Source organism: Rattus norvegicus, chromosome 12 (assembly GCF_021556685.1).
Source record: "Rattus norvegicus strain SHRSP/BbbUtx chromosome 12, alternate assembly SHRSP_T2T, whole genome shotgun sequence".
NCBI classification, from domain to species: Eukaryota; Metazoa; Chordata; class Mammalia; order Rodentia; family Muridae; genus Rattus; species Rattus norvegicus.
The window spans coordinates 26,345,458-26,372,937 of record NC_141545.1 but is presented as its reverse complement, the minus strand read 5'-3'; the positions used below and the strand labels follow the sequence as shown (position 1 = coordinate 26,372,937).

General features: G+C 51.1%; 1 protein-coding gene across 2 annotated transcripts; it reads left to right on the top strand.

Moving 5' to 3' along the window:
• Positions 1–1,862: 1,862 nt before the first annotated feature.
• Positions 1,863–27,156, top strand: Ephb4 (EPH receptor B4). 2 transcript variants are annotated; one of them, NM_001427586.1, is given in 17 exon segments: positions 1,863–2,402; positions 5,940–6,010; positions 6,132–6,419; positions 9,734–10,130; positions 12,491–12,646; positions 13,221–13,553; positions 14,771–14,895; positions 15,696–15,861; positions 17,504–17,606; positions 18,015–18,079; positions 18,183–18,296; positions 19,252–19,499; positions 21,466–21,681; positions 22,620–22,769; positions 24,415–24,608; positions 24,753–24,908; positions 26,121–27,156. In NM_001427586.1, coding segments are annotated over 17 exon segments (2,964 nt in total). In that variant the 5' UTR covers positions 1,863–2,350; the 3' UTR covers positions 26,251–27,156.
• Positions 27,157–27,480: the final 324 nt, after the last annotated feature.

Sequence of the window (27,480 nt, the reverse complement as noted above, 5' to 3'; positions counted from 1 at the left end):
CGCTTGCCTAGCGAGCGCAAGGCCCTGGGTTCGGTCCCCAGCTCCGGGGGGGGGGGGGGGGGAGTATGACCACACTGGGTCTATGCAGGGACGGGGTACTAGAGAAGCTGTTTTCCAAACTCTCTCCTGATAGCAGTAGAGAGGCCAGCCCAGGAGTCATTCTTATTGCTACACTGTGGTCTTCTGGTTGAGGCGGAGTCTGGTGGGTTCTTTCATCCTTTCAGCGGGGTCTCATCCACAGCACCTTCCTTTATGCCTTCTCACCTCCTCCAGCTTCGCGTCTCTCCACTACTGAGGCGTTCATACTCTCTGCATACTAATGAATCACTTATCCCACTAAATGTAAAAATTTTAAGCAATCAAAGGCTTAAAGAGGGCCGATGATGGTGGCTCCTAGGGTGAGAACAAGCCACGACTCAGAAAGACTGGGGGACCCGGATGCAGACGGATAGCTGTAAAAAAAAAAAGGGGGGGGTGTCTGTGGATAAGAGAAGGGGAGCCTGAGTCTGCATAGGGAAGAAGGAGGGGACTCCCAGATCTAGCCGGTCAGCCTGGCTCCAGCCAAGCCGGCTGTTTCCTGCCCTGGCTGACCCCCCACCCCGGAGCGGGACCCAGGCAGGGCGGTGAGGAAGGGCAGGGGGTGGGGAGCACTACTTGCGGCAGGAAGATAAGTGCACAGGGACAAGAGGTCATCACAGGTCTCCCGCGTCCTCTGGGGGCGGGTATTTGGCAGACTCCCAGGTGCCCCAGACTCCTACCTCAGAGTTTCCAGACCCTGTACTAATTACCTTAAATTAAAGTCTCCTTACTGCAGCCCTTAAGGGACCGACTTAGGTAGCAGCACCTCTCTCATCCAACCACCCTGCGCTGGGCACTACCGGAGCCCAGATGTAGATGGGAAACCATCTCTCCTGGACCCTCCCCTCAAACTAATGGATGAGAGGGGGTGTTAGCAAATGAGAGGAAGGGCCCTCCCAGCCATCCCGAGGGCCCCTAAGAGCCAGACAGGAAACAGCCTCAGGAAAGAGCCACAGTGGTCCCTACCCCCCCCCCCCCCCGTCCCGCCCTGGAGGTCAAGGCTGCAGGCGGTGGGGAAGTGTCACCCTCCTTTAAAAATTGGAATGAGGTGTTATGGAGATCCCTCACCCTCTCTAACACGCCTGCCTTTTATTTACACCACCTATACTTCTTTGGGTTTCAAACCACTTTTTCCAGCGTTGGGTTGCTCGCACAGTGTGTCTCCAGTACTTAACATGCACGCTACTATTGTGAGAGTGCTCCCTCTGGAGATATCCGAGCTGGGATTGTTGCTTGGGGTCCGGAGGTCCGTTGGGAAGCTCTCCGTGCCCAAACGCAAAGTTTTAACCTTCTCCTCCTAAATGCAATCCGCTGCTCCAACTAGGAGGCAGGGGGCGCATCCAGATGTGGAATCTCAGGTCCCGCTGCAAGGTCAGAGCAGGCTTTGTGTGTGTCGTGTGCGCATTTACGCACACATCTATGAGGCCTGCTAGGTTCAAACCAGTCCCGAGGGTTCCTGGGCTCCTGCCCCAACATGCACAATCAAAGGTAGTAGGTATGGGACACCCAGCACCCCTGGACAGTCCCTAAGTTCCACACAGGCCGCCCCTCCCCCTCTTGCAAACTTTCTCCTAACTTCCCGACAAGCACTTTTCGGTCGCCCCCCTCATGAATTATTCAGCAGCATAGGAGCCAATCAGCTCCCCTGCCCACCCTCCTCCCAGAGAAGCCGGGGCTCCAGGGTGTTGGAAGATGGGGCGGGGGTAGAGGGGGGGGGACTCTGACACGGGACTGTCTCCGCCTCCTATGCGCCCCTCCCTCCTAGGCCAGGCGCCGCCCGACTCAGTCTCAACTCGGCCCAGCTCTGGCCCAGCCTGTCTCCCTCGCTCTGTTCGGTCCCCACTTTGGCTTCTACCCGCTTTGACCGCAACCGGCGCACTCAGCTTGGCGGCGCGAGAGCCACCTACCACTCCAGGGAGCGAGCAAGATCGCGAGCAATCGGCCTACCCCAGCCAGCCAGGGCGGGACCTCCGAAGCCCCGAAGGGACCCCTAACTCTCAGCCACGTCCCGATCTCCGCCCGCCCAGCGACGGCCACTGCCAGGACGTCCCCCCTTAAGGCTGGCCTCCCCGCGCGCGCGCGCTGCGGCGGGGACGTGGGGGCCGCACCTGAGCGCGGGTGCCCGGCGCGCCCGCATGGGCCATCGCTGAGAGGCCCCCGACGGAAAGTCCCAGCTGCAGAGTCGGTGTGCACCCGCCCAGGGGAGGGTCAGACCTGGGGGGGCCAGGGCCCCCCAAACTCGGATCGTATTCAGCCAAAGTGAGGCGGCGCCATGGAGCTCAGAGCGCTGCTGTGCTGGGCTTCCCTCGCCACTGCTTTAGAAGGTGAGTTTCCTTAGGGGTGCCCCCTGTTCTTGGGGTCCCTAAAGTTGTGCCTTAGAGTGTAGAAGCTGTTCTTTAACTCCGGCACCCCTTAACCACTTCGGACCAATAGCACTAGAACGGGAGGGGGCGGGGAGGCGGCGGCCTGGCGGGGAGTGGGGTTTTTCTTTTGTTTGGGAAAGAGATGGAGTCGAGAGCTCAGACCCCGGACCTTCCCTTACCCAGCCTTCTAAACTCTCTATCCTGATGCCAAAGGCCCTTGACAGTCTTCCTTTTCCTGTCCACCCTAATGTTCAGAACTATCCCCCAAAGTTTTTATCCACCCCCTCCACCTCTGGCTAAACTCCAGGGGAAAGTTCCTGAAGGGGCACTGGCAGGAGAGGCAGACCCCAACTAGGCCAGGCCGTAAAGCGACCCCCACCGTCACTTCTCTAGCATTCACACCTGGACTCACACCTCAACCCCACACCTCAGTCAGGATGGCCCCATCTCCAGCCTCACTCTTAAACTCCCAAATGGCTGGCCAGTCTACTGACCTCGTGCGTGCATGCGTTCGGACTCTCTTTTCTTGTTTTTCTCAAGGCTGTACCCCAACCTTTTAAATGTCACTTAGACCTCAACTTTCCCCAAGGCTGTGGCTTTCTTCCAACCACACAAACCCACAGAAACTGCCTAACACCGGCCTGAGTCGCCCTAATTCACCCCAGCTGGCCACCTCCTGGCCCGCCTCAGATTTCTCTCTGTGTGTGTGTGTGTGTGTGTGTGTGTGTGTGTGTGTGTTTTTTCCTTCTGTATTCCTCTCCAAATGCCTCTTCATATCTGTGAGCCCCTAGCTCCACATCCCTCTTGGGGCTGCACAGGACTCATAACTCCCCTTCTCTGCTTCCCTAATCTCTTTTCAATGAATTCGGTTCCCCCACAACCTCCCTTGCTGCTTAGAATCAAAGGCGTATCTGGGGAGTGGGCCATGCATGGGAGGGGGGCGTCGCTTGCTGAAGCGTTGGAATCAAAGGAGTTTGGAAAATCCTGCTCCCACTAGTCTGGGCAGTGCTGTTTGGGCTGATCAAAGTGTGGGAATGGGGTGGGGGTGAGGAAAGGCCTTGGGCTCCTGGGGAGGAGGAAGTCAAATGGGCAGAGAACCCATGAAGTGTGTTTGGAGGGAAAGACAGATGCCAACAGGAAATGCCCCTCCTCACGTGTGTTACCTGGACGGTTCTCAAGCCCCTCCCTACAGCTGTGCCAAGGGCATTTATTTTACTGGCGTTTGCCCCTACCCCCAAAAAAAAGCAAATTCTTGTTTCCCTATTTTTACAGGTGAAGCTTCACTTTTAAAGTGAAGCTTTAGAGATGTTAATTAGTTTATCCAAGGCCACGTGCCCTAAAGAAGGTGTAAACTGAGAGGGGGGGAGGGGGAAGGGGAGGGGAGGTCAACCCGGAAATGGAGCCCTGGAGGGCTGGAGGTGAGAGGTGGGCCTGGGAACTGGTGGACCGAAGTGAGCTGGAGGCCAACAGGTGTGATCTAGGTGCAGGGAAAGTGAGTCTGAGTTCAGCTTAGCAGGCTGAAGAGCTGCCTGTGTGTAAGCACAGACAGTGTGTAAATTGGAGACAGGAAAACGCTATCCAGGCTGGAACAATGGAGGGTGGGGACGGCAGCCTCTATCCACCCCCTTCCCAGAACCCTGGGCATCCTGTCCCCAATGTGTTCTGCTGTCTCCTGCCACCCAGGAGAGGGGCCCCTAGGCTTTGCCTCCAGCTGGTCAGGTTCCTGCCTGCCCCCTACACCCAGAGACATCACTGGGAACTTTGAGGTGCTGCCTCCCTCATCTACCCTGTCTCTCAGCACGGCACTCCGGCACTCCTCTCTCAAAGCGCCAAAGGGGAGGGTGGGACCGGGTCCCAGGTGTTCTGCTGGCTCCCCTGGAGGCCCTCTCTCAACACCCATGTGGTTCCCAGACTCCTGCCCCCTCCCGGGTTGCCCTATCCTCACCAGGGGATTCCCCAATATCCCCCCCCACCTCACCCCTTGTATTGCCAGAGGTCTCTGCAGTTCTCCTAATCCCTTTCTGGGTCAGCACCATGTCTATTCCCCTCAAATGATCCCAGAGCCCTGCCAGGTGTGTTCACGCACAGCCCCCCCCCCCCAAAACCTCCTCCTTTCTTTCTCCTAACCAAGTCCAGATGTGGCGAGGCCTCGCCAGAGCTGCGAGGCGGGAACCCAAGAGTCCAGGCTTCCAGAACTTACTTCTCTGGTGGTAGCGAGTGGGGGAGGTGCTCTGCCTAGGGCGAGGGCATCACCTTGAAGGATTGGGGTGTCTGGTGTGAAAAGGGGGCAGGGACTGGGATGAGGAATAGAGTTGGGATGGAAGCCAATTTTGGCACTTAGGAAAGGGAGGGAGTGTGGAGCCTAAGACAGGCCTATAGGAAATCTTAGCTTCTACCCAAGGGGCAAGGCCAGGACCAGGGGTTTGTCCTGTTTTTTGCTTCTAGACAAGATCTCATGTAATTCAGTCTAGGGACAAACTCACTATGTGGTAGGGTCTGGTCTTGAACTCTTCATCTTTCTGTCTCCACCTCCCAAGTGCTGGCTGGGATCACAGGGATGTGCTACCAGGCCCAGAACTTTCTTTTCTTTTGAGATGCTGGGGGTGAAGCCTAGAAACTGACCACACAGAGCAAGCACCGTAGCTGAGGCATGCCCTGCCTTCCCTGACCCTCTCTCTGGCAAATGCCGAGATTCAGCCCAAGAGCGACCTTCTTCGGGCTTCCTGAATTGTGTGCACTTTTTAACTTCCAGCAAGGGTTTCCCTCATTTTTCTGATTACAGCCCCTTCCGGGGAAAACTAGAAGCTGTCCAGTGCCCAACATCTGCTGGTGGAGATGGCACTGGGGACAGGGCAGTGGGCAGGTTCATCAGGGAATGCTACCTCCAAGCCTGAAGACATGCTTTGGGTTTTTAAACACACACACACACACACACACACACACACACAGTACACACACACACATACTGTACATACACATACATACACAGACACCGTACACACACACACACACACAGACACAGTACACAAACACACATACTGTACATACACATACATACACAGACACTGTACACACACACACACACAGACACAGTACACACACACATACTGTACATACACATACATACACAGACACCATACGTACACACACACACACACACACAACACACACACACACACAGAGATACTGTACACACAGAGACATACATGATTTCCTTTATGTGAGGTGGGAGACAAAGAAGAGTTATCTTGTGCATCACACTCAGAGAACACGTGAGGGTTGGCTCTCTCCTCCCACCATGTGGGTCATGAGGATGAAACTCAGGTCTGCAGGCTTGGCGGCTAGTGTGATTATCTCTTTGGCCCAAGAGAATAGTTTGCTGCCTCCGGGAACTAGAACGACAACCCACTCGCTCTCATTCCCGTGTGTTCCCAGCAAACCGTTGGCCCTACCTCTCACGCACCTCCCCCAAGGGCTGACTTTGTCTCTCTGTCTTAGAGACCCTGCTGAACACAAAACTGGAGACGGCAGATCTGAAATGGGTGACTTACCCTCAGGCAGAAGGCCAGGTAAGAGCTGGAGGGGAGCTGAGGCAGGAGGTTGCACAGAAACACTCCGAGATACTTGTCTCCTGTAGCCCCTCTGACCCTAACTAGAGGCCCTGACTGACGGCTTCCCATCTCTGCACAGTGGGAGGAGCTAAGCGGCCTGGATGAGGAACAGCACAGCGTGCGCACCTATGAGGTGTGCGATATGAAGCGTCCAGGGGGCCAGGCACACTGGCTGCGCACTGGCTGGGTCCCACGGCGAGGTGCTGTCCACGTGTATGCCACGATACGCTTCACCATGATGGAATGCCTGTCCCTGCCGAGGGCCAGTCGCTCCTGCAAGGAGACATTCACCGTCTTCTATTATGAGAGCGAAGCCGATACTGCCACGGCCCACACGCCAGCCTGGATGGAGAACCCCTACATCAAGGTACCACAGTGGGGCTCAGCAGCCTCTCTAGGGCCTTTGGCGGATCAACGGGGCTACGAGCAGTTAAGTCTAGGGAAGAAAGTGCTGGAGTTGTTGTGGATAGAAGGGAAGAGTACAGGTGAACTGCCTCTCCTGTGTAGGGAGGTCCAACTCAAGCTGCTTTCACGACATCACGCGCGACATCTCGGCAGACCTGCCCGCGGACCTGCTCACTTCTGGGCCCTTCTGTATTCATTTGCATGTCTGTCAATATCGGGTCCTCCCACACGCCCGGATCTGGATATCACCTGCTACTTCTTACTTCTTTCCGGTTCCTCCACACAAAGCTCGTACCTGTGCTTTCTTTGTTCTTGAGACAGGGTGTTGTGTAGCCTAGGCTAGCCTCGAAATCGCTGCACAACCAAAGCCGGCCTTGATCCTCTTGCCTCTACCTCCTGAGTGGTGGGTGCCGTTGTACTTGGCTCGTGGCTGTCTTTTTATTCATTTCTTTGTTGTATTTTGAGACAAAGTCTACCTCTGTAGCCCTGGCTGTCCTAGAACTCAATCACAGAGATCCACCAGCCTCTGTCTCCTGAGCACTGGGATTAAAGGTGTGCAGCACCATGCCTTTCTTCTTTATCTATTTCTTTGACTTATTTTATGTGCATGCGTGTTTTGTTCCAGTATATGGAGTCACTGATAGTCATAAGGAATGTCACATAGGTTCTGGGAATCGAACCCGTGTCCTCTGTAAGGTCAAGTGCTCTTAACTGTTGAGCCATTGCTCCAGCCCTGTCTTGTAAATTCCGGTTTCCAGCACCAGCCACACCTTGCCTCCTGAGCTATGGCTGTGCTGCCCAGATTGTCTTTGAAACTACTGAACTCAAAGTAATCCTTGGATTTAGCTCCTCCATTTTGTTAACCCATAAAGGGGACCAAAACCTGGGCTTTGAGGACAGACAGAACCCTGAGCTAGCCTGAAACACCTGATCCTCCTGCCTCCACCTCCCAAGTGTTGGGATTACAGTTATATAACATCATACCTGACATCTTTATGTGTGCATGTGTGCATATGTATATATGTATACATATATGTGTATGTATGTATGTATGTATGTATGTAGTATGTATTGTGTGCATGGATGACTATGCCACAGTGATAGCCTGGAGGTCAGTCAGAGACGACTCTCAGGAGTTGGTTCTCGTTCTCTCCTCTCACTGAGGTTCCAGGCATAGAACTCAGATCCTTTCCCTTAGTGGCAAGCACTCTTTACCTCCCTGGCCATCTAACCAGCCCTGGTTTTTCCTCTGTAAGAGGAGTATGTGCTCTTGAGTGCTGAATATCCCTCCAACCTTTGTGGGTTTTCTTTGTCTTTTATTCCTTCCTTCTGATTTGTTTTTGTTAACTTTCTCTTTCCTTCCTTCTTTCTTTCTTTCTTTCTTTCTTTCTTTCTTTCTTTCTTTCTTTCTTTCTTCTCTCACTATGTAGATCAAGTTAACCTTGAACTCAGATCTGTCTGCCTGCCTCTTGATTGCTGGGTCAAAGGCATGTGCCACCATGGTCAGGTTTTTGTTCACATATATATCTTAAAACTTATTTGTTTTTATTTTCTGTGTCTGAATGCTTGCCTGCATATGTGTGTGTGTCTGTGCACCATGTTCATGCCTGATGCCCAGAGAGGCTAGAAGAGGACATCAGAGCTCCTGGAACTGGAGTTATATAGACAATTGTGAGCTACTGTGTGGGTGCTGGGAATTGAACCCTGGGCCTCTGCAAGAATAGCCAATGCCTTTAGCTGCTTAGCCATCTCTCTAGACCGTGTTTGGTTTTTGAGATCTCACATATAGCTCAGGCTGACTTCAAATTCTCTTACGTAGCCAGGGGTGACCCTAAACTCCTGTTCCTCCTGCTCCTGCATCCTCAGTGCTGAGATTACAGGTGTGTGTTAGAGATGAGCCCAGGGCCTCATGAACCAACTTATGTACTTCCCCACCCCTAAAAGATGATTTTTATTTTTACAAATCTTCACCCAGAACGAGTCATTGACTTCCCATGGAGTGCCAGCATCTGAGGTGAGAATCTTAGGCTCTTAGGCTCCAGAGTGGGTGGCCACCCTGGCTCCTGCCGCACACAGTGATCTATCTGTCCTTGATTCTTTCATTTCTCTGTGCCTCTGAGGTCATGCGCAGGTATCTATGAATGAATATTCCCAGACCAGATGAATCATTGGGGAACTGAGGCAGGACAAAGTGGAAGAAGTGTAGCCCAGCAAGCTTTAGTGGAAGGCAGACGTGTGCTGAGATGTACAGACGTGTGCTGGTCACGCTGGATCAGTCACTCAGTTGTGCCACTCAGCAGTCACGAGGCCGGGGCCAGACTAGAAGCATTGCCTAAATAAGTAGAGGGTTGCCTGCCTATCATCCCAGCACTTGAGAGGTGGAGGTAGGAGGATCTCTCTGAGTTCAAGGCCAGCCTGGTCTATAGAGTGTGTTCCAGAACAGCCAAGACTACACGGAGAAACCCTCTCTTGGAAAAACCTTGGTTACATAGCAAGTTTGAGTCCAGCTTGGACTACAGAAGACTGCATATTTATGTGTGTGTGTGTGTGTGCGCGCGCGTGTGTGCGCGCGCGTGTGTGTAAATATATGTACATACATATACATGTGCATATATGTATATATGAATATATTGTATATGTGTATATATGTATGTGTATACACATATGAAATACACACATGAATATATATTGCATGTGAATATATAATATTTATATATATACACACAAATGCACATATTGTGTATAAATTATACATATACATGTATACATGTATATGTATATATACATTTTCTATACATGTATGTATATACACATATATGTATTTGTATATATTTTTTCTATATTCTACATATGCATTTTATATATAGTCTTTATATTTTTTAAGAGATTTATTTACTATATATAAGTACACTTGTAGCTGTCTTTAGACACGCCAGAAGAAGGCATCAGATCTCATCACAGATGGTTGTGAGTCACCATGTGGTTGCTGGGATTTGAACTCAGGACCTCTGGAAGAGCAGTCAGTGCCCTTAACCACTGAGCCATCTCTCCAGCCCCCTCTATATTCTCTCTATACATACACATACACACACACACACACACACACACACACACACACACACACACACACACACACACACACGAAATACACATCATGGAGGGTAGAAGGAAGGCTCTCCACAGGAGGTGAGACAGAAGGGATCTGTGAAGAAGGTAGTCCACCAGAGATCCCAGAGGACGTGGGATGGTGGTGATAAACCTGGGTTCTCCTGGCAGGTGGACACAGTGGCCGCGGAACATCTGACTCGGAAGCGCCCTGGAGCTGAAGCAACAGGGAAAGTTAACATCAAGACGCTGCGCCTGGGTCCTCTCAGCAAAGCCGGCTTCTACCTGGCTTTCCAGGACCAAGGAGCCTGCATGGCCCTGCTCTCCTTGCATCTCTTTTACAAGAAGTGCTCCCGGCTGGTCACGAACTTGACCTACTTCCCCGAGACGGTGCCTCGGGAGCTCGTGGTGCCAGTGGCAGGTAGCTGCGTGGCCAATGCCGTCCCTACGGCCAGCCCCAGCCCCAGCCTCTACTGCCGGGAAGATGGTCAGTGGGCTGAGCAGCAGGTCACGGGCTGCAGCTGCGCGCCAGGGTACGAGGCCGCGGAAGGGAACAAAGTGTGCAGAGGTGAGAACGGAAGTACCCACCCACTGTCTCAGGTGGGGCCAGCGCGCGTGTCTTCCTGCTCTCATCCCTTAGGATTTGGGGCTACCCCCTCTCCCAATTTTATCTTAGTACAGTAGAAAGTAATATTTAGAATTCTGTTAATTCAGGGGCTGGGGATTTAGCTCAGTGGTAGAGCGCTTACCTAGGAAGCGCAAGGCCCTGGGTTCGGTCCCCAGCTCCGAAAAAAAAAGAACCAAAAAAAAAAAAAAAAAAGAATTCTGTTAATTCATTGGTAGTAGGCTCTTGACGCCAGAGCACAACAGTCGGAAGTCCATTCTCTTTCACCAAGTGGATCCCGGGGGCCAGACTCTGGGCACCTCTATCCAGCCTTTGAAGTGTCCTACTTTAAGCGATTGTCACTGAGCAGCAGCTGGGATACTTTACTTTATTTGTTGTGAATGTCCTCTCATTTGCTGATGTGAATGGATCTCTGTCCCCCATTTGGTTTGGGTTTTGTTGTTCCATATTCATTATTATCTTTTAAATGCAGGTGCCCGTGATTCAAACTCAGAGCTTTGCATTTGAATTTTCATTTGTTTGTTTTGTTTAGAGATTTGCTTGTTTTGTGTGTATGGTCCTTAGGGGGTGTGGCTTGTGCTGTTGATTCGTCGTCTTCCCCCTCCCTCCTAGCGTGGTCAGAGGTCAGCTCGCAGGCGTTCTAGTCAAGTCACTAGACTTGGTGGCGAGTACTTTTACCCCTTGAACCAGCTTGCCGTCCCGTAAATGACTTCATTTTCACAAATGTCCACCTAAAATTAGCCAGTCGTTACTTTTGGAATGTTGGCAACATCCGTGCGTTTGGACTGGGGTCTGAGGTTTTACATACCATCCTAAACACAGGACTTTGCAAAGTCCATTCTGGGTGATACAGCAAGCTAAAACATTGTCTTTGCTGGTGACTTCCGTGCTGCAGAGGTCCTAAGGCCTTCCGTGCATCTCCTGGTATTTTGTTTGTGGTTTTTGTTTTTGTACTGGGATTAGGTCTGGGTTTATAGCACAGGCTGCTTTCCAGCTCGTGGATCCTCCCTCTCAACACAGCCTCCTGAGCTTGTTGCTATGACTGGCTTATCTCTTCTTTGGGTGTTTCTTGTTGTTGGTTTGTTTTTTGTTTTTGTAATTGAAAAGGATTTATTTTTCAAATGATTTGTATATGTGAGGTCATGTGTCCTTGAGACATTGTATCTCCCCTGGGGCTTGAATTGCAGGCTGCTGCTGCCAGCCTTCCAATATAGGTGCTCGGAGCTGAACTCTGGTCCTCTGCAAGAGCAGTGTGCTCTCCTAACCTCTGAGCCACCTCTCCAGCCCTTATTTTTGTTTCTGAGACAGTCTCACTATGTAGCTCAGGCTGACCTTGAACTTGCCTCTGGCTTCCAAGGGCCGTCTGTAATTATAGGATGGGAAAATGTCTGACTTCTACACTCACACAGGCTTTCTTAATGCTTCACACGTCATATGTTAGCTATCTTGCATTTTTTGAAGTAATTCTATATATTTGGCAGCGTGCGTTTAAAATTAATCTGATGGCTGGGAATGTGATAGAGAGCTTGTCTAGGGTACACAGAGTCCTGGGGCTCCATCCTCTCCACCTTGTAAATTGGATATGGTGGTGCACAGCTGTAATCCCAGCACCTGGGAGGCGGACACAGATAAATCACAAGTTCAAGGTTATACCTGGCGATATATGGAATTTGAGGTCAGGATATATCAGATGCTGTCTATAAGTCTATTAATAAAATAGTATGAGAGGGTCTCACCAGACTGCCACGGTCAGGGTTAGGCAGGGTGAGGGATGACCCCCTCTTTTTTTTTTTAAGATTTATTTATTTATTTAATATATATGAGTACACTGTAGCTGTCTTCAGACACACCAGAAGAGGACATCAGACTTCATCATAGATGGTTGTGAGCCACCATGTGGTTGCTGGGATTTGAACTCAGGACCTCTGGAAGAGCAGTCAGTGTTCTTAACCGCTGAGTCATCTCTCCAGCCCCTACCCCCTCTTTCCTGGCCAGACTCTCACTCATTCCTGAGCTCTGCATGCAGGTTTTGGTTTTGTTTCAGAGTTGGAAGATTCTTTTTAAAGTTTAAATTTGTTTAAGCTTTATGCGTGTGTGTTGCCTGCATGTATGTGTTTATATCTGTGCCTGAGGTCAGAAGGGGCCACTGGATCCCCTGGAATGATGTTTGTAAGGCACTTCCTGGTCTGGGAACTGAACCCAGGTCCTCTGGAGGAGCCGCCAGTGCTCTTAGGCACTGAGCCATCTTCCTGGTCTTCAGTTCTGTTCTGTGTTTTGATAGACGTCTTTGTTCTCTCCCTCAGCCTGTGGCCAGGGGACCTTCAAGCCCCAAATAGGAGAAGAGCCCTGCCTGCCATGCCCAGCCAACAGCCACTCTAATAACATTGGGTCTCCTGTCTGCCTGTGTCGGATTGGGTATTACCGGGCCCGCTCGGATCCCCGCAGTTCGCCTTGTACCAGTAAGCTTCCATTGTCTAGGGGTGAAGGACATCTGATGCTGCCCTGTGTGTAGCTCATTGGGGAGAGAGTATGGACTCTCTGTTGCTAGTGGTAAAGCCCCATGAAACAAGGGAGGAAGGAATTTATTTTAGCGTAACTCCAGGATGTAGTCCATTGGCACGGGGAAGTCAAGGCAGGAACAGCCAGTCGTATCACACCCAGAGTCAAGAACAGAGAGAAAGGAATGTACCCACGTTTGCTTGATTGTTTGCTTGCTTGTGCTCAGTCTGATTTCTCTCTTCTCACAAAGTTCAGGACCTACTTTGTAGGGAATGGTGCCACCCACAGTGGGCTGGGTCCTCCCATATCACTTACTTATCAAGAGAATCCCGCACATACACACCCATAGGCCAACTTAACATAGACAGTATCTCATCAAGACCTTCTCCAAGTGATTTTAGGTTGTGTCAAGTTGCTGAAGACAGCCCTCATGCTTCCCAGCTTTAACCTTACCTCTAACACTTCAGAAGATTAGTGTGACTGTCCTTTAGGGTTGTCTCCTCCTACACTCTACCTGATTCTCTTTTCCCGCAGCCCCACCCTCTGCTCCAAGAAGCGTAGTTCACCATCTGAATGGCTCCTCCCTGCGCCTGGAGTGGAGTGCCCCCCTTGAGTCTGGAGGCCGAGAGGACCTCACTTATGCTGTACGCTGCCGAGAATGCCGTCCTGGGGGTTCCTGCTTGCCCTGTGGGGGCGACCTGACTTTCGACCCTGGTCCTCGAGACCTGGTTGAGCCCTGGGTGGCAATCCGAGGGCTGCGTCCTGATGTCACCTATACCTTTGAGGTTGCTGCTTTGAATGGTGTGTCTACCTTAGCCACCGGACCACCTCCTTTTGAGCCTGTCAATGTCACCACTGACCGTGAAGGTAAGACTAGGGGACAGATGGGGAAGGTGTTGATGAACTGACTGCCTGCTGAGCATGTGGAAGACCCTAGTTAGAACTCCAGTGCCACATAAATCAACACTTGGGGAGTGGAAGCAGGGAAATCAGGAGTTCAAGGTTATCCTCAGCTAGTACGTGAGACCTATCGGCAGAAAGTAATGATTTTTAAAGGTATAGAGGGGACAATGGGATCAAAGTATATTATGTGTTTATATGGGAATGGCATAGCTAAGCCTTCTGCACAGTTACTGTGCTCTAATAAACTTTAAAAGATGGAGGAAGGGGGATTGGGGATTTAGCTCAGTGGTAGAGCGCTTGCCTAGCAAGCGCAAGGCCCTGGGTTCGGTCCCCAGCTCCGGAAAAAAGAAAAAAGAAAAAAAAAAGATGGAGAAAGGGGGGCTCAACGTACTTATAATCAAATCATAGTCCCAGTGTTTTGGGAATCAGAGGCAGAAAGTTCCGAAGTTCAAGGCCAGCCGGAGCTACTACTCGAGACTCTGCCTCACAGAGAGAAAGGAGTTACTGACTCTGCCTCTGCTGCCTGTGCTCTGGGATTACAAGTGACTAAGATGTCTGCCCAGCATCTACCTGGGTGCTGGAGGTCCAAATGCCTGTGCATTTGCTTACTGGGCCACGTCCCAGACCCAGACTGGTTCTTGTCCTTTTTCCCCTTTTCGAGACAGCAGCTTGCCATGTAGCTCAGGCTAGCTTCAAACTCAGCGTTCTCTTGTCTCCACCTCCAGCGTGCTCAAAGGGAATTATTTTTTCAAAGATGAATTAATTTATATGTGTATGTGCGCCTGCATGTGTTTATATGAACAATACGTGTGGAGGTGCCCAGGGAGGCCAAAAGAGGGTATTGCCTCCTCTGGAACCGCAGTTACAGGCTGCGGTGAGCTACCGGGTGTTGGTGCTGGGACCAGACCTGGGTCCTCTGCAAGAGCAGTAAGTGCTCTTAACCACGGAGCCATCCCCAGCTCCTTAGGATGGATTAATTCATGGAGGTAGAGCCCTGGAGGAGGAATTAGGAAAGCAAACCCCTAGGGTTTGTGGTCTGGCCCAGTGTTAGAGCGTTTGCCTCACACGTGTAGGGCCCTGACCGCCTCCCCAGCACTGCGGGGATGCGGATAGGGCAAGAATTGGAAACTGTTAATTGCTAGACTTTGCAGCAGGGCGCACTGGGTTTCTCTCTCCTGCAGTGCCTCCCGCGGTGTCTGACATCCGAGTCACTCGGTCCTCACCCAGCAGCTTGATCCTGTCATGGGCTATCCCCAGAGCACCCAGTGGGGCCGTGCTGGACTACGAGGTCAAGTATCACGAGAAGGTAAGACTCTGGCCCAGGCTCTGACCCAGATAGGGGGTCTGGTGGGCATTGAACCAGAGCTGGGATACCAGGTTTTGAAGACATCCGGTGAGCAGTGCAGTTCCAGGCCTAACTCTACAACCACAGGCCAGCCCTTGGGGTTCTCTAAGCCTCAGTGACTGTTATCTATAAAATAGTTATAAAATATATATAAGTAAAGAGGTGTAATAAACAAATATATAAACAATAAATAATGTATAAATATAAAATTTTATTTTAAATAAAGTTAATAAATATATATATATGTATACATAAATAAATATAGTTATATACCAGGCACATTGAACTACTGTGAAGGGTTGTCAGAATGACTCAGTGGTAGAGTCCCTGCCTAGAATCCCCCAGTGAGGGGCCGGGGGCGTGGCTCACTGGTGCAGCACCTGCCTAGAATCCCCCAGTGAGGGGCCGGGGGCGTGGCTCACTGGTGCAGCACCTGCCTAGAATCCCCCAGTGACGGGCTGGGGGCGTGGCTCAGTGGTAGAGCACCTGCCTAGAATCCCCCAGTGAGGGGCTGGGGGCGTGGCTCAGTGGTAGAGCACCTGCCTAGAATCCCCGACTGAGGGGCTGGGCGCGTGGCTCTGTGATGGACTGCTTGCTTGGCGTGGAGATGCTTTAGGTTTGAGTTCCAGCATCCCCAAAGAGAAAAGCTAGCAGGATTAAATGATGCCACGCGGTAGGATGAAGTGGGAGTGAGTGGGGATGGGGGAGGCAGCAGAGAAGGGGGACTATCTTACAGCCGATTCCTTCTTTCTCCTGTACAGGGCGCAGAGGGCCCTAGCAGTGTACGTTTCCTGAAGACATCAGAAAACCGAGCTGAGCTCCGGGGGCTGAAGCAGGGAGCCAGCTACCTGGTCCAGGTCCGTGCACGGTCCGAGGCCGGCTATGGTCCCTTTGGCCAAGAGCATCACAGTCAGACTCAACTGGATGGTGAGTTTGGGGTTTCCAGTGGAGGTGGGGAGGGTTGCCCCACACCAAGGACGACTTTCCTCGGTACTGCAAAGTCACGTGCCTTGCTTTTATCCTTCATTGATAAGCCCTGGCCTGCAGAGACAGCCTAGAGCCTAGAATAGAGAAATTAAATCCATGCTCTGGCTGTGAAGCCTACTGGGTTCTTCATCCTTAGCGGCAGGTGACCTATGAGTTCCTTTTCCCTCCAATAAGATGAGGAAAACCATCTGCCCTCTCTCACAGAGTTCAGAGGCGAAGCACTTTTTGTTTTGTTTGTTTTCCTTCGTTTGGTTTTTCAGAGACAGGGTTTCTCTGTGTAGCCCTTGCTGTTCTTGAACTTGCTCTGTAGATCAGGCTGGCCCGGAAATCACAGATCTGCCTACCTTCTGCCTCTCAATTGCTGGATGGAATTAAAGGATGCGTCAGTGCTGCTTGGCTTAACTCCGTAAATTTTTAAACAGCTCCATGGTTTTTTGAGACAAGTCCTTGCTAAGTAGCCTCGGAGATGTTCTAGAACTTGCAAGGCTGGACTCAAAGTTGTAGCAATCCTCCTGCCTCTGCCTCGCAAGTACTGGGGATTACAGGAGTACCCCACCATACTCGTCCTCTTTCTTTTTTTAATCTTCTCTTTTCTTCCATCCCTTTTCTTTTCCTTATCTTTTATGCTTTTAAAGATTTTATTTTATGTGTGTAAGTGTTTTGCTTGCACATATGTATATATGGAGAGCCCAGGTCCCCTGGAAGAGCCACCAGTGCTCTTAGCTGATGAGTCATCTGTCCAGACCCTCCTTTGGTCATTTAGGGATAGAGTGTCATTGTGTGGCATTTTTTTTTTCTTTTTTCTTTTTTTCAGAGCTGGGGACCGAACCCAGGGCCTTGTGCTTGCTAGGCAAGCGCTCTACCACTGAGCTAAATCCCCAACCCTCAGACTGGGCTTTAACTTGGCAATCCTCCTGCCTCCGCCTCTCAAATGCTGGGGCTTCAGACATAGTTATTTTTCTCGGTGCTGATGGACCCTGCGTATGCTATCCCAGCACTCTCCCACTGAACTATATCGTGGCCTTTATTTTTATTTTGAGATAGGGTTTTGCTAACTTGCCTATGCTAAACCAGAACCTTCTATTGTAGCCCAGGCTGGTGTCAAACTGTCTGTCCTCCTGTCTCAGCCTCCTGAATGGGATTATAAGTGTATGTTATCACCTTCAGACTCTCACCCAAATAAGATTTTCTTTGTTAAGGACACCAAAACATGTCATAAAACAAAATCGAAATGTCCTTGGAGGGGAGACGGTTCAGTTAATAAAGTGCTGGTCAGGCAACCATGTGGACTTAAGTTTGGATCCACAGCACACACATAAAAGTCATGTCTGAGTGTCTGATCACCTCCAAATGCGTACACACACACACACACACACACACACCAACAAACAAAACCTTCCCCCAGCATCACTGACTGCAGCAAAGCTTGGACACTCCATCCATTGTCCTTGGTCTGAGGTCATTAGTCACTCGACTCATACTGGGCTGAGATGGGAGTGGGCTCAGGAGACCGCAGATCATTGCTTGATGGTGGGGTTAGGGAGTCGGGAATTCTCATCTTTACCTGACCTCTTCTCCCCAGAGAGCGAGAGTTGGCGGGAACAGCTGGCCCTGATCGCAGGCACCGCGGTTGTAGGCGTGGTCCTGGTCCTGGTGGTCATTATTATCGCAGTTCTTTGCCTCAGGTAAAGACTCTGACCTGCAAACTCCCATGGGTGGCCACCTGTCCTCACACCCTAGGGCAGTGCTTCTCAACCTGCCCAAGGACGCACCCTTTAACAGTTCCTCCTGTTGTGGTGAGACCCAACCATTCAATTATTTTTGTTGCTTCTTTGTAACTGTAAATCTGCTACTGTCATGAATCGTCATGTAAATATCTGATGTGTAGAATTTCTGATATACGACCCCGGTGAACGGGCCGTTTGGCCCCCTTTATAGTCTCCACCCACAGGTTGAGAACCGCTGTTGTAGAGCAAACCTTCCTGCCTTTCCCACCTGTCAGTTCTCATTTCCAGACCCCGACTCCTTTGTTCTCTGTGGGCATAGAGATGTATGACTCAGTTCACTTTTTGCTTCTTTTCTCATGGCTACAGGAAGCAGAGCAGTGGGAGGGAAGTCGAGTACTCCGATAAACATGGGCAATATCTCATCGGGCACGGTATGTGGGACACAGGCAGGGGGACAGGAACTGTGAGCTAACGGGACACCTTGGTCCGGAGGAATTTACTTCCTGGTTAATGGGCTCCTGTGCAACTCCTCAGGTACCAAGGTCTACATTGATCCCTTTACTTACGAAGACCCTAATGAGGCAGTGAGGGAATTTGCCAAAGAGATTGATGTCTCCTATGTCAAGATTGAAGAGGTAATTGGTGCAGGTAAGAGGAAGAGGTCGGGTGCTTCAGAGGTGGGTCAGTCAGTAGGGCATCTAGTGTACAAACTCAAGGCCATGAGTTCGATCCCCAGACCCATGTGGAAAAGCTGAGGACAGCAGCATGTGCCTGTAATCCCAGCTCTGGGGTGGGGGGAAGGAGGGGACGGTGGGGAAGGCAGAAGGGACACACAGACAGTCTGTGGTGCTCATTGGCCAGCCCATCAGCCTAGCCAAACTGATGAGGTCTGGGTTCAAGGAGAGACCCTTTCTCAATAAATCAGTGGGTTGCTGGGTGTGGTGGCACACATTTTTGATTCCAGCACTCAAGAGGCAGAGGCAGGGTACTCATTTGGTTTGAGGCTAACCTGGTCTACATAGCAAGTTACAGACTGGCCAGGGCTACAGGATGGCTCAGGATAAAGGTGACTGCAGCCAAGGCTGATGACCTGTGAGGGACCCACGTGCTGGGAGGAGAGAAGTAACTACTGAAAATTGTCCTCTGAACGTCATATGTTCGTTCTCCTACACATGTACACATGCATGCATAACCATAAATATAATTACAAAAATAAAAAAAAAGTGAGAGAGGTAGAAGAAAATGCCAGATTTCACTATCACGTTCACGCACACTTGTGCACGCACACACACTCCACACTCTCACACACACACACACACACACATGTGCACGCACATGCACATACACCACAAATACACCACACTCATACATACACACATGCACACATGCACATACACCACACACACACAAAACACACACAAAAACACACACCACACACACTCACACACACGTGCACAAACATGCACATACAACACACACACACACACACACACACACACACACACACACACACACACACCACAAAAGTAGAAACCTGGGCGGTGAGAAGAAAACAAATGGGTCAGAGCAGCAGGAAAACTGACCCTCTACCTTGTGACTGAAGGTGAGTTCGGTGAGGTGTGCCGGGGTCGGCTGAAGGCACCAGGGAAAAAGGAGAGCTGTGTGGCCATCAAGACCTTGAAGGGTGGCTACACGGAGCGCCAGAGACGTGAGTTCCTGAGCGAGGCCTCCATCATGGGTCAGTTCGAGCATCCCAACATCATCCGCCTCGAGGGTGTGGTCACTAACAGCGTGCCCGTCATGATCCTCACAGAATTCATGGAGAATGGAGCCCTAGACTCTTTCCTGCGGGTGAGCCACCCCACCCACCTTCACAACCACTGCGTATTCCTGGGAGGTGGGGCCAAGGGGTAAGGAGGCAGGGAGAGCTGGGCTTGGAAAGCAGGATAAAGCAGAAATCATGCCTGCAGTCCTAGCACTGGAGTTGCTGAGGCAGGAAACTTGTGAGTTTACATCAGCCTGGGATACAAAGTCAGTTCTAGGCCAGCTTAGACTGTATTGCATAGTAAGACTCTACCTCTAGAAAAAAGAGCTAAGTAGTTTAGGACATGAAATAAATTCGAACCAGATCTTGAACAGGGACTGAATTATTTGATTGACTTACTTTTGAACATAACTGGAGATTCAAACCAGGGTCTCATATAGGCTCCACAAACTGTTGCAGGGCCTAGGGATGTGGCTCAGTGGTAGAGCCCCTGCCTAGAATCCCCCAGTGAGGGGCTGGGGGCGTGGCTCAGTGGTAGAGCCCCTGCCTAGAATCCCCCAGTGAGGGGCTGGGGGCGTGGCTCAGTGGTAGAGCCCCTGCCTAGAATCCCCCAGTGAGAGGCTGGGGGCGTGGCTCAGTGGTAGAGCCCCTGCCTAGAATCCCCCAGGGAGGGGCTGGGGGCGTGGCTCAGTGGTAGAGCCCCTGCCTAGAATCCCCCAGGGAGGGGCTGGGGGCGTGGCTCAGTGGTAGAGCCCCTGCCTAGAATCTCCCAGAGAGGGGCTGGGGGCATGGCTCAGTGGTAGAGCCCCTACTTAGAATCCCCCAGTGAGGGGCTGGGGGCGTGGCTCAGTGGTAGAGCCCCTGCCTAGAATCCCCCAGTGAGGGGCTGGGGGCGTGGCTCAGTGGTAGAGCACTTATTGAGGTTTTTAGGTTCAGTTGTCATCATTGAAAAAAATGCAGATTTTGGATGCAGCCCCCTTGTTTTTCCCTCCAGAGCCCAGGGGATGGGTCCCCTGCATCCCGAGTTAAACCCAGATGGGCTCCATTGAGTTTTGTTATTCTGGTTGGTTAACTGTGAGGGCAAAATGAAAACATATCAAGGTCGGGCACCAGACCTCCTCTTTGTCACAGTGTTCCTCCGTGTTGTCCTGTTCTCTCTGTGTTCACACACAGTTGATCTGAGGCCTTTTCCCCATTGACAGGCAGCTCGGAGTACACTCACTCCTAACTGGCCCAACTCTGCCTATCAAATCTAAGGACTTCGGTAGAATAAAAATGTTAGCTGAAGCCATTGGCTATGGCTTATGTGTATAATCCCAGAACTTAGGAAGCTGAGGCAGGAGGATTGCCACAACTTTGGGCTGGCTTGGGCCACATATTGAGACCCTGTCTAAAAAAAAAGTTTTTTTTCAAAGTAAATAAATAATTAGATGTGCTGATTAGAAGCAGAACACAGCAGTAAGCGCCTGTAAGCTGAGGCAGGAGAATGAACATTCCAATGCCAGCCTGGGCCATGGAGTAAATACCGAGTTAACCAGCCAGAGATATATAAAGCATAAATACATATATATATGTTTATATTATATATATTTATATATGTATATATTTATGCATATATACATATATGTGTGTGTATATATGTACACATACACATATATATGTATATATATCATCTCTCTATAATATGGGAGTGGTGAACATACATCTTTAAAATGAAAGAAAACAGGTAGCATGGTTGATTCATGGCTGTATCTCCAGCAGTTGGAAGATGGATGTAGGAGGGTTGCCGTACATCCTGGGCCATCCAGGGCTGTAAGCAAAAACTTGGTCGCAAAAGCAAAAACCACAATATGAGGTGTGATGAGAAAATGTGCTACGGTGTTGCTATAGCCGGGAACCTTTAGGCAGACCCATCGGGCTGCCTGAGAGAACCGCGTTGCCTTGTGGGTGAGCCTGGAGATGGTGCATGAGTGATGGCTGTGGTGAAGGGAGAGACGAGGGTACCCACCGGCCATTCATCCTGAACAAGCCTCTCTCTCGTCTCCTCTCCAGCTGAACGACGGGCAGTTCACAGTCATTCAGCTGGTGGGCATGCTGAGAGGCATTGCCTCAGGCATGCGGTACCTGGCCGAAATGAGCTATGTCCATCGAGACCTGGCCGCTCGGAACATCCTGGTCAACAGTAACCTGGTCTGCAAGGTGTCCGACTTTGGCCTCTCCAGATTCCTGGAGGAGAACTCCTCTGATCCCACCTACACAAGTTCCCTGGTGAGCCTGGGGCCAGGGGTACCAGCTAAGCATTCACATGGAGAGGTGGGTTGGTTGGAGAAACCATGGGGAGAAGCATTGACAGCTTTGCTCCCCGGGGGAGAATGCAGGTTCGGGCCAAAGGAAAACCAGCATCCGATGTGAGGAAACAGCTGCGGAGGTGGGAGACTGGAGGCCAGAGAGACAGGAGACCAGTTGGGAGAAGTGGCAGTTGGGATGACACCTGTCATCCTTTCCGAGCAAAGGAGGTTGAGCCTGGGCTATCTGGGTGGATCCTAGGTAGAAAGACAAGCAAACCAGACAGGGTGCTGTGCACCTGTAATCCAACCACAGAGGAGGTGGAGGCTGGAGGATCAGAGATGCTCGTCTTTGGCTATGTAGGGAGGAGCTAGGGAGCTGGAGGCATGCGTGGGTGCCACGTGACTCTATTTCTACAGAACATCACAAAACAAGATGAGAGAGGGACGGCCGTGGGGGCTGGAAGTTGAGGAATGAAGAGTTGGCGATGGGTGGGGGGGAGGAGCAGGGGGACCGTCTTTGTTTCTTTTCCTATGGCTGCGATAGAATACTCTGACAAAGGTAACCTGAGATAGTTTTATTTTGAACTCACAGTACTAGGGACAGCCCATCACGGTGACAAAGCTGAGGCAGCAGGAACTGGAAGCAGGTGGTCGCATCGCACCACAGTCACGAAATAGAACAAATAGTGAATGCGTATGGCCAGCGCGCTCTGTCATCTTGATTCAGTGCAGGGGCCCAAGCCGGGGAATGATTGGCACTGTCTGCTTTAGAATTTAACCCAGTTAGGATAATCCCTCTCAGGCACCAGGCTCGTCCTGAAGAGTCTAGGTTCTGTCAAGTTGACGACCCTCTCCCTCCTGGATGCTGTCCCGGGTCCTGCTGCTGCCTGTGTTCACCTTTTCCACCTTCTTCCACAGGGAGGAAAGATTCCCATCCGATGGACCGCCCCTGAGGCCATTGCCTTCAGGAAATTCACGTCTGCCAGTGATGCCTGGAGCTATGGGATCGTCATGTGGGAGGTCATGTCTTTCGGGGAACGGCCATACTGGGACATGAGCAACCAGGACGTAAGTGTTCCATGGTCAAGCCAAGATTTCCTGGACATAGTCTCTCCTGGATACGGGAGTGGGGGATAGGTTTCCCAGACTCTTCCTCATCCGTGTGTGGGCACACGGATGTTTGCATCCAAGAGTTGGCTGCAGGGACTATGGGGCAGCTGACTCCGCGAGTACACATCTTGCCACGTGAGGATGAGGATCAGTCATATCTGGGGAACTTGATTGGCCCACCAGCATAGTCAGTCAGTCAACTCCAGGTTTAGTGAGAGACAAGGTGGGGGGCTGAGAAGCTGGCCCTGTAGGTGAGGTGTTTGTAAGGCAAGCAGGAGGCCTGGAATTCAGGTCCCCAGCCCTCACTCAAACCCATGAGGGAGGTGGGGGAGCTTGTCTGTAATTCCAGCACTGGGACGCTAGAGACAGAAGATCTGGATCAAGCTAGACTAAGAATCAATAAGCTCTGGGTTCAAGAGAGAGACCCTGCCTCAATATATAGGATAGAGAATGACTGATAATGACAACAGACACACATATACACATACACACTCACATACTCATACACTCACACACTCACACAAGTTCACACACACATAAACAGACACACACACTCACACACACACATACACACATATATACACGTGCACACACTCACACACCTGCTCACACACTCACACATAGGCACACACACAGGCATATACACACTCACACATGCACACTCACACACATACACTCACACACCTGCTCACACACTCAAACACAGGCACACACACACAGGCACATACACACTCACATATGCACACTCACACATACACTCACACACCTGCTCTCACACACACACAGGCACACACACACAGGCACATACATACTCACACATGTACACTCACACACCTGCTCACACACTCAAACACAGGCACACACACACACAGGCACATACACACTCACATATGCACACTCACACATACACTCACACACCTGCTCTCACACACACACAGGCACACACACAGGCACATACATACTCACACATGTACACTCACACACCTGCTCACACACTCACACACGTGCACACACACATACACACACAGGCACACATACACACACTCACACATGGACACACACCCACAGGCACACACACATACTTACACATGCACACTCACACACACATACACAGACACACACATATGTGAGCACACACACAGGCACCTACACACATTGCATATGCAAGCAAAGGAAAGTGAAGAACTAGAAGTTAACTCCGGACAACTTGAGTTCAGTTTCCAGAACCAACACAGTGGAAGGAAAGAACTGATTCCTTCAAACAGTCTTCTGACCTCTACACATGTGCTACTGTGTGTGTGTGTGCAATCCCCCCTTACACTAGTACATCATACATGCAATTTGACCTCCACATGCACATCCACACGTGAACACACAGAGTTGGATGTAGTAGTGTTGGATTTGGGTATGGGTGGAGGGCAGGGTTGGGAGGTTACACGCTAGACTGGAGCTCAAGAGGTGCAGGGCTGGGTGGGGAAGCGTTGCCAGCCAAGGCAGTTTGCATCCTCCTGGGACCCAGGGATCTAGGCTTTACGGTGCCCATGGTTCTTTTGGTGAATGGTTCTCTCAAGCCAGCTTCACCCCGTCCTCCCTGTCGTTGTAGGTGATCAATGCTATTGAACAGGACTACCGGCTGCCCCCTCCCCCAGATTGCCCCACCTCCCTCCACCAGCTCATGCTGGACTGTTGGCAGAAGGACCGGAATGCCCGGCCCCGATTCCCCCAGGTGGTCAGCGCTCTGGACAAGATGATCCGGAATCCCGCTAGCCTCAAAATCGTGGCCAGGGAGAATGGCGGGTGAGGATCCCAGAGAACAACCCAAAAACCCTTCTAAGTGGCCTTGGAGTCCATCCCTTTGACTGTATAGGGATTGGAGCCCTCTGATGTGATAGCTGTCTGACTTTAGCATTTCTCTCCATCTTTATCTTCCCCACCTCTCAGGGCCTCACATCCACTCCTGGACCAACGGCAGCCTCACTACTCTGCTTTTGGTTCTGTGGGCGAGTGGCTTCGAGCCATCAAGATGGGAAGATACGAGGAAAGTTTTGCAGCGGCTGGATTCGGCTCCTTTGAGGTGGTCAGCCAGATCTCTGCCGAGTAAGTGGAAAGCGCCACAGTGGGGGCCCAGAACGCAGATGGTGCCTGGGAACATCGGGTATAGGAGGCTGAGTCAGACCCTCACGTTCAGTAGAGACCTCTGAGCTCAATGTCAAGGGTAGTTGGTTATACTGATGGCCCAGCTCTGCCCAGAGCTGCCCACCAAACAAACCATGACTGAGGCCGAGCCCCTGGATCCTCCCGGAACAGCAGTGGCTGGCTAGTGTTCACTCCAGAGCCTCCTCGAGCCTGGGTCATCTCCTTTCCCGTTTCCAGCCTGTCTCTGTCTTTGTGCTTCTAGCTACATTCCTAACGCAGCTCTCAGGGTAACGTGTCAACGCTGGCTCTCTTTCCCCACCATAAAAGGAGAGGATGGGGCTAAGATTTGGAAATCCCTTCCCAGCTTCGATGATAAATGGTTTTATGATTCTATCAGCTCCCAAATAACTGTTCTCGTGCCTGTCTGTACTTGGAGTGCCTCCTTCCTCCCTTCTCTGGTTCTCTCCCGAGGCCTTTGCTTACCCCAGCTTTGGACCTGGGGGAAAGGGACAGACTTACGTCAGGAGGAGGTGGCTGAGGTAGTTTACCACCGTGTTTGCTCCCAGCCCCTGACAGACTAAGGCAGGAGGAGGTTTCAACTGAGGCTCGTGTGGGCTACATGTTAATACTTTATCTCAAATAACCAGTTAAGATAATATGTAAAATTAAAAATAAAACAAAACTCCAGAAGACATCTGGCCAGGCAGGTCCCCTGATCCTTTTTTTTTTTTTTTTTTTTTTAATTTTATTTATTTTATGTGAGTACACTGTCGCTGTCTTCAGACACACCAGAAGAGGGCATCAGATCTCATTACAGATGGTTGTGAGCCACCATGTGGTTGCTGGGATTTGAACTCAGGACCTCTAGGAAGAGCAGTCAGTGCTCTTAACCACTGAGCCATCTCTCCAGCCCCCCTGGTCCCTTCTTAACATCTTCATTGAATCCTTTAAGCCCTAGTTCTTTACCCGTGTGGCCCCTTTCTGTATTTCCTTCCCCTCCAAGGCAGTCTCTGCTGCAGCCTCTTCCCCCTAAAATCTTTTGGACGACTTTCCTTTTCCTTCCTCTCCTAAGGCTGCTCAGTAAAGGTTTGGTGATTACTCTTGAGGTCCTCCTCCTGTGGACTTCCTGATTGGCTGGTCCCTGGACTCATTCAGCCTTCTATTTTTCCACAGGGACCTTCTCCGAATTGGAGTCACTCTGGCAGGACACCAGAAGAAAATCTTAGCCAGTGTGCAGCATATGAAGTCCCAAGCTAAGCCAGGAGCCCCCGGTGGGACAGGAGGACCAACCCAGCAGTTCTGACCTCCAAGGGCTCACCACCCCAGAGCTGAGGGGGGCAGAGTTGGGTGGGGACTCACAAGATGAGCCCCTCCCCCTCATCACAGCTTCCCATTGGATTGCACTTTGAACAGAAGGGGTAGGAGCTGTTAATCCTGGAGACCCAGCCTTGAGGAAACTGTGCCATATGGGATGGGAAGAATCACACGGGTGCCCTCCAGGCGGGAAACCCCAAACTCAACAGTGAGTCTTTCCTTCAAGACTGGGCAAAGAACATCCCTACGTCTCTAATCTCCCATCTTCCCAGAGGGCTCTCTCCTCAAGCGTCTTCCACCTCAACGGGCATGTCCCTGCAGACCAAAGAGAAAAGGTGACCAGCCTGCCAACTTGGGAGTGGAAAATGCCGTCCCAGAAGGCAGGACGGGGCTGTCAGGACTCGGTGATGTAATCATTGGATTCTGATGTCCCAACTTGCTGTCACCACCAAAGGCAATCATTTTCCCTTGTAAATGCTCCTTCCCTCATCTGCCTTCATATTGAAGGTTCTGGAGTTTTACTATTTTTTATTTTGTTATTTTTTTTCCTCCTTCTCTTCCCTCCCCACCCCCCTTGTCCAGATTTTGTGCGTTGAAGGGTACCTGGTTCGACTATCTCCTGTTGGGAACAAGGACCCGTTGATATGTTCTAGAACAGTGCCTTTGAAATGCCATAGCCTCAGACAGTTAGTTCCTTCCTCCTTCCCTCCCCCTAAGTGCCCCCAAGCTGTGTTGTGAGTGGAGGGAAGGGGGGGTGATGTTGTAAAAGGGGCAGGAGGGTGGTGGCGGTCAACAGGAGGCAGACACCGGTGCTTGGAAGGGGGTTCTTAAATTATATTTAAAAAGAAACTTTTTTTTTTTGTATAAATAAAAGAAAACGGGATCTGTCTCAGTACCGAGGGTGATTGGGAGCTGGGGAGACCAGAATTCTGAGAATAGGGGACCCCTAGGGGGTCAGGTCTAGTGGTGGGATTATGGTGTGGGGAGGTGCTGGGTGTTGGTTCCCAGCCCTAGGTGTTTTGTCTGGGTTGGTGGGAGGTGAGTCACTGGCAGCTGGTTCTAACTGCTCCAGCTGCCCCTGCCAAGAGCCTCAGGCACCTCCGGGGTGGGGCTGCCACCTCCTGCCCCTCCTCTCTCTTCCTTAGCTCTGGCAGGGGGTTGTGTGAGGGAACCCAAGCTTGTAGCCCATAGTCCTGTCCTAGAACTACTTTAAAAGGAT